The sequence below is a fragment of the Fulmarus glacialis genome, unplaced genomic scaffold (genome assembly GCF_000690835.1).
Source record: "Fulmarus glacialis isolate BGI_N327 unplaced genomic scaffold, ASM69083v1 scaffold1545, whole genome shotgun sequence".
Classification (NCBI taxonomy): domain Eukaryota; kingdom Metazoa; phylum Chordata; class Aves; order Procellariiformes; family Procellariidae; genus Fulmarus; species Fulmarus glacialis.
Genome location: NW_009212125.1, coordinates 1,641 through 9,125, shown reverse-complemented (window position 1 = coordinate 9,125; position 7,485 = coordinate 1,641). Strand labels below are relative to the sequence as shown.

Sequence of the window (7,485 nt, the reverse complement as noted above, 5' to 3'; positions counted from 1 at the left end):
GGAGCCGTCTCTTCTCCAGGCTGAACAACCCCAACTCTCTCAGCCTGTCTTCCTGGGAGAGGTGCTCCAGCCATCTGATCATCTTTGTGGCCCTCCTCTGGACTCGCTCCAACAGGTCTTACGTTGGGGGCCCCAGAGCTGGATGCAGTACTCCAGAGCAGAGTAGAGGGGGAGAATCACCTCCCTCAACCTGCTGGCCACGCTTCTTTTGACACAGCCCAGGATATCGTTGGCTTTCTGGGCTACAAGCGCACATCAACCAGTACCCCCAAGCCCTTCTCCTCAGGCCTGCTCTCAATCCATTCTCCGCCCAGCCTGTACTTGTGCTTGGGATTGCCCTGACCCATGTGCAGGACCTTGCACTTGACCTTGTTGAACTTAGAGGTTTGCATGGGCCCGCCTTTCAAGATTGTCATCCCTCTGGATGGCTTCCCTTCCCTCCAGCATGTCGACCGCACCACACAGCTTGGTGGTGTCGGCAAACTTGCTGAGGGTGCACTCAATCCCACTGTCCGTGTTGCCAACAAAGATGTTAAACAGCGCCGGTCCCAATATGACCCCTGAGGAATGCCACTTGTCACTGGTCTCCACTTGGACATCGAGCCGTTGACTGCAACTCTTTGAGTGCGACCGTCCAGCCAATTCCTTATCCACCGTGTGGTCCATCTGTCAAATCCATGTTTCCCCAATTTAGAGACAAGGATGTCGTGTGGGACAGTGTCAAATGCTTTGCACAAGTCCAGGTAGATGACGTCCGTTGCTCTTCCCTTATCCACCAACGCTGTAACCCCATCATAGAAGGCCACCAAATTTGTCAGGCATGATTTGCCCTTAGTGAAGCCATGTGGGCTGTCACCAATCACCTCCTTATTTTCCATGTGCCTTAGCGTGGTTTCCAGGAGGATCTGCTCCATGATCTTGCCAGGCACAGAGGTCAGACTGTGAGACTGACTGGCTTGTAGTTCCCCAGGTCTTCCTTTTTTCCTTTTTTAAAAATGGAAGGCTTGGATTTTAATTGAACAGATTTCCCCACCCCCCCCAACATATGTTTTTATATGTAAATATAGTTTCTACTAAGATAAGTTTGTTTTAAAAATTTAGGTAAGTTAGGACAAATGTGTGGATACATGTGGTCTGAAAGTATCTTTGTGTCATGCCTGATACACATAGAACTCAAGGTATTGGAGTGGTTTTGGTTTTAAATATTAATAAAGCCTTCTTTAATCTTAGGATATTCCTGAAGCTCCTGAGAGATTGATGACAGACACCATTAATGAGCCAATCTTGTTGTGCCGATTTCCTGCAGAGATAAAGTCTTTCTATATGCAGCGCTGTCATGACGATTCCAGGCTTACTGAATCTGTAAGTTGGTATTTTAAGTAGTGTTGCACGCGTCTAAATAGAGTGGGGAATGTCAGTGTGAGTGAGCATAAAATGAGTAAGTTCTCCAGGAAAATCTTGGAGAATTCTTACCAGGTTTTGTTTTGCACGTCTCTTGACGTGGCTTGTTGATCCTATAGAAATAACTACGACGTGCTAACAAAATGTCGGTAGATCACAGTGAGCATGCTCTTCACTGACCTCAGGTAAGTGCTAGTCTAACGACAATACTTCTGTGACCTCTTGGAGGCTGTATTGTCTAAACACTAGCTGTCTGGCATCCAGGAATAGTCGTGGTTGCTGGGAATGCTGCTGGGTTTGTGGTTTGGGGGCGTTTTTTGTTTGGTTTTTTACAGTTCAGCGTGGTCAAGAGTATTAGAGATTAAGTTAGAGCATCTAGTTAGTTAGTTTATTCCATCTATAAATTGGGTCTGGAAGGAATTGCCTTCCTTCCTGTCGTGGAGAATCAAAATTACATGGTAAAATGTGTTATGGAAATACAGTTTTAAGTTTGGGCTATTTTTCCTCCCCCTCCTGCAAACAGCTTAAGTGTAATAGTTTGATCTCATGTTGTGTGTTGTAGGTTGATGTGTTGATGCCCAATGTTGGTGAAATTGTTGGAGGCTCTATGCGTATCTGGGACAGCGAGGAGCTACTCGAAGGCTATAAGAGAGAGGGCATTGATCCCACACCGTACTACTGGTATACTGATCAGGTTTGTAAAACAGATTAGATGTGCTGCTTGTCAGATGGGATATTTGATTTTTTTTTTTTTAAACTGCTCTTAAAATGATGCAGTCTAAATTGGTGGCCCAAAATAGATAGTCATTTAACCATTGGCAAAATGCAATGGGTAACAGTTTCCATTCTGTTAAAATTGCTGTTGTTTGCTGCAGTTGCATGCTGCCCTTACCAGATCACCTTCATTAGACTGGTCTGTGCAGGTGTATTCCTCTCGTAACGTCTTCTGCAATGTTTGTGAAGCCCTTGTTGTTAGATGGAGAGGTTGATCTTTACAGTCTTGAATGGCTAAGCTCTAGCTAGTGTAAGGGGAGGAGAAAAGGAGGCAATTAAAAAAGAATTGTTAAGACTTTCTTTTCACCTTCCGTTTTCCTCTTCTAGTCCTTACACTGGAAACTCAGGACAACTAAGCAAAAATATCTTGCCTGAAAAGAGCGTAGTCCGTTTTCCTCATCATTCAGAAAATAATCTTGGAAGGGTTTGGGGGTTTTTTTTGTGGTATTACTGCAATTATAATATAAATAACAAGAAAATGTTTAATATCTACTCTCTGATTTTAATTTCACAGAGAAAATATGGTACGTGCCCTCATGGTGGATATGGTTTGGGATTAGAACGGTTTCTAACCTGGATTCTGAATAGACACCATATCCGAGATGTCTGTCTCTATCCACGCTTTGTCCAGCGCTGTAAACCTTAGCTATCCTTGTGATAAACTCCTAGAAAATTAAGCAACTGATGCTTGGAAAAGAACGGTACCCTCTGCTATACTACAGCCTGTCTGAGAACAAGAATTACTGCAACCTGTTGCTAATACAAATACTAAGTTAGGGTGTGAAAAGGAAAATAAACAAAACCCTTTTTTAAAGGAAAATGCTCCTAATTAACTGGAAGAAGCCTTAGAAAAAAATGTTAGATGCGTTTATGCTCTCAAGTCAACATAAAACAAAGATCCTGGTAAGCTGTCATTTAAAAAACAAGATATGCTTCTGCTCTTAATTTCTGTGACTTAAAAGAAATATGCTGGGCATTTGATTTTTTTTTTTTTTTTTAAATTTGCTTTGATTTTAATCTGTTTTCTCTTGTGGTTTCTTGTTGGAGAAATCAGGAGTTCAAGCTCTTTCCAATTCCAAATTTCCAGTTCCCAAATACTGACCTCTGAGAGTGGTATGAAGAGACATCATCTAAAGAGCTCAACAAAGTATAAAAATGGGAATAATTATATTAAGTGCTGCACTTTTTTAGCTCCTGCTGTTTTTAATGGAAGTCCTGTTTGAATTTATTCAGTAGCAAGGTATGTAGTATTGAGCACAAAATTCCACTGCAAGAGGCGTGGGTGGGTTTTTTTTCCCCGGGTTATTTATTGGTTAGAAATGATGAGGCTGATGGTGAGGTACGCTTTGCTACTTTTTCCTGATACCTGTGGATGAAGTGCTATAGTGGGTCCATGCACACCCAACCTATGCTGAACTGCAGTAGGAGGGGACAGTGTCAGAGCACTGTCTGTTAGCTCGTGGACACTGGGATGTCTGTGGTGCCTTCCAAATTCAGATTCTGCCATCTGTTTAAAACCAGAAATGACTGATTGAAGACCCAAAGAAACTGGTAACTTTGAAATACACTTGGATTTCAGCATTGTATGCTGACTGAATTGCTGTCCTCTCTAGACGAATTGTAGTTCAAGCAGGGCTTTCCCATGTCGTGCTAAAGTATGTTTTCATTTGGTTCTGTGTTTCCTAGCTGGCTCCGTGTTCTCTTGTGCTACTGCATCTGAGCAGATTCTCTGGCTGTAATCAAATTATCAAGTAGGATTAATTAAATATTTAATGTGTTGAGTCATCTCTATGCTTTTTAGTCATAAATAAAGCAATTCCTTTTACTAGGGAGAAAAAAAAATTGGTAGATGCATCATTTGGTCTCTGTGCTGAGACTTGATCTAGATTTGCCGTACATAGAATTGTTGAGCTGTGCGATATCCGTATTTTTTAATAAATGACTGGTTTTCTTCATCTTGCATGTTACATATATAAACTGGTCTAAATCAGCAACCAATAAATTATGGCAACATAAGTTGGCGTGCAAGACAGTAGTTCTTGACCTGTAATGTCTGTTCCTTTCCTTTTGCTTAGTTTTTATAGCTTACTTGCTTAATATAGCCTGTCCTGGCATAGGCAATATCTATGTGAGCAAAAGTATAGGAAAAGTGAATTTTCAAGTGCAGTAAACACATATTCCAAAACATGGAACTAGCTTTTTTCTTTTTAAATGAAATCCCCATTAATTAACTTACAGGCATGAATTTTTCTAATTTGGATAGACCACCTCAGCTACCCAGTTGAAACATCCTAGAGAGAATAAATGAGAAATGTGGTGCTGACTAATTGGTTGCCAAGGCAGCAGCTCCAGGGGGAGCGGGCTGTGACTTTTGCTGCTTGTAGCTGTGGCTGCCCAAAGTGATGCCAGGTTTGTAAGCAGTGTTAACATCTGCCTCGCCAGCTGATACAGTGCAACAAGTGAGGTTATTTCCAGAGCTCTTAAACATCTAGATTTAATGTCTTGGGGTTTGTTGGAGACCGCTGTGGCATGGCTGTGTGACCTGACGGGTGCCCCTTTGTAGCAGGGTAGTTGAGTAGAGGCTGCATGAGGATGAACAAAAGATGCTCGAAGAAATGAGCATTGCTAGGATGGTTTTCTTTCACCCTTTTCACCTATTTACCCAGTCCTTTTGTAGCCACAATAGAAGAAAATCTTGTGCAGTAACATGCCTCAGCTCACTCTTACATTTGCCCTACTCTGGTTTTGATGGGTTGTTCTTCATCTGAATGTAGAACTTAAAAGACTCTTTTAAATACCTGCAAAATTATAGTCAATTGTAAATTTCCTGCAGTTTGGAGTATTGTTGCATATGTGTTAAGTACATAAACTAGAAGAAGAGGAGAAAAATTAACAAGCTTGGCTGCAACAAAATGCTAGCAATTTCTTACTTCTGAACTTGCATGCTTGACAGTTTACTAACAGTGAGCTACAGGAAAAATCACCCCAGTCCAAAAGTTGAACATGCTACCAATTAGTAATCCTAGCCCTTGGAGTTTTGTTTTTGTGGGATTTTTTGTTGTTGTTGTTAGTGATTTGGGGGGGTGGGAGGGGAGGGGAGCCCAAGAGGCTTCTGTAATTCAGAATATTTTATTTAGGTGTTTATAAGCATATAAAGACTTTTTGTAAAAAAAATTTCCTTCAAGTGCCTGAAGTGATGGGAAGGGAGGAGAAAGCTATAGTAGAATGGAAGGGATAAGATACTACTAGAAAAACATCACTTGTTGGCAATCAGTTTTCTGTCCTTAAAACTGGCAGGGCTGAGCTGCTTTGTAAAGGTTAAAAGCCTCCATATTAGGGGAGCTACTCGAGGAAGGTCTGAGGACTTAAGAGGTGCTCCTGGAAGAGGCAGATCAGATAAAGAGCTTAAAAGGTGACTAGGATGAAAGATGCTGTCGAACGGAGACTGCTGTGCAGTTCCATAATCTGCTTGTGGAGCAGAGGTGGTGCTGTGCAAATCACCTGCGTGGGAAAGACCCCTGAATTAAGCAAAAGCCTTTGCAAATCTACTGGTGGAGTAATAAGGAGAAATTCCTTAGGCAGCTGCTGAAACCTAGCTGACAGGAATGTGGTCATGTTGAAATGCTGCTTCCAAACAAACCTTCACTATGTTAAATAGGATTGGTGTAGTTCCCGATTTATCATCGAGGCTCAATTCAGGTTTTTGATCATTAAGAAAAAAAATTACTTTTAGAGATTGAAAAATGATAAATGTAGCTTGGTTTTATTTCTGTGTCCTGTCAGTTGTGGTTTTGTATGGTGTCTTATTTCTTTTTTTCTTGTGTTCTTACAAAATTTGCTGAGTTTGATTATGTCTCCAGTGATTTAAAACTTGTGATGATCCTGGGTGTTTCTGGCAGCTATCCAGAAAGCTAGTTTCCAAGCTCTCTGTCAGTAAAGCTTTTTGATTGTAAGTTCTTATTCACGGCTGATGTAATCACATTTGCTGCTTCACATGTTCTTTGGGCTAGCAGTGTTCCCAGGTCCTTCCCATCCGAGTTCGATGTTTAAGTCCTCCTTAATAATATCAAGTACTTTGTATATGTGGGCAATACTGGTCAGATACTGGGGGACGTGAAGCAGCTCGTTGGTCTCACCGGCTGTTAGGACTCCAGGGACTAGAGGGAGCAGCAGTTTCCTCCAGGCTCCATCACTAATTCCTGCACAGCTTACATCCCTTGCAAGTTGTGGTCGTTAATAACAGCTCTCAGAAAGGCACTGCAGCTGCTTGGAATACAAGAATGCTTGGTTTTATTTTTATTAGAAAGGGTAAACAGATCTGCAAAGGAGGAGAAAATGTGCAATCAGAACTTGTATTTCTCCTCATCCTCACTTTCATTTTCCCTCAAGGTATCTCCACACAGTCGGACTGGTAATTGGATTGGTAATTGGTAAACTGGACGGCCAGCATTGGCTCCAAGGTCCCTTCAGCCTTGTAACTGGCAGCTTTGAGATCACTATCGTGTAGCCTTGTTTGGGTTACATTTCCTTACATGCATTTTTTTATATTTATCTATGTTGGAACTCATTTGGCCACCCTTTGTAAGGACCTTTTGAAGTTCCTTACCAGTTTCGTGGCACTAACTATCCCAGAGAGCCCAGCATACCTCAGAAATGTGACATTTCTCCTCTTTGCTCGCTTCCCCACCGGGCAGCTGGGACTGAAACAGCTGCTGCTCGCTAGAGGGGCAAGGAGAAGGGTGGTGCTGCCAGGCCTTGGGCGGCGAGAGCTGGGCCTGCCTTTGAACGGCAGATCTGTGGAGAACCTGATGACTGGGAAATGAACCGATCCCGCAGTGGGTTTTGGTTTCCCTGCTACTCTGCCCAGGCAGCCGAGCTGCCAAAACCCCCATGTTGTGCGATGAGCTGCCAGCTGCCTGTCCCCCATCTCCAAGAGAAGTAGAAGTTCATGGACAGCTCTGGATTTTATCACGCAGGGGGACTTTCACTCGCTAGTGTAAGGTTTTGCTTTCAGATAAAGGTGGTGTCCCAGCACTAGGAGTCCTGCTCCAGCGTGTCTGACGAGCCAGGAACCTTGACACAGAAGTCAGGCCCTGCCCTGGTGCGAGGCTGTACCGCCACAGTCCGTTGTGTGTGCTGCCGTCAGTCCTTGTTCCGCCTGAGCTGGAGCTCCTCCCGGCCATCCAGCTCCTCAGGCACACGTCCTGCAGTGCTGCTGTCTAAATTCATGACGTGGAAAAGAGGGGCAAGGACTACGGCCTCAGGGCCAGCAGTGAGAGCCCCAGAGTGCACGGAGCAAGTCAGCAGCAG

The 7,485-nt window shown here is 43.2% G+C and overlaps 1 protein-coding gene across 1 annotated transcript in view; it reads left to right on the top strand.

Annotated features, from left to right (window-relative positions):
* The window catches only part of NARS (asparaginyl-tRNA synthetase), a gene marked incomplete at its 5' end in the record, with an annotated part of 13,915 nt that extends 10,892 nt beyond the window's left edge, over positions 1–3,023 (top strand). The window contains 3 exons of the mRNA XM_009577747.1: positions 1,231–1,362; positions 1,964–2,095; positions 2,690–3,023. Of these exons, the coding sequence (XP_009576042.1) occupies positions 1,231–1,362; positions 1,964–2,095; positions 2,690–2,821 (396 nt within the window). The remainder of the gene's footprint in view (positions 1–1,230; positions 1,363–1,963; positions 2,096–2,689) is intronic.
* Between the last annotated feature and the right edge of the window lie 4,462 nt (positions 3,024–7,485).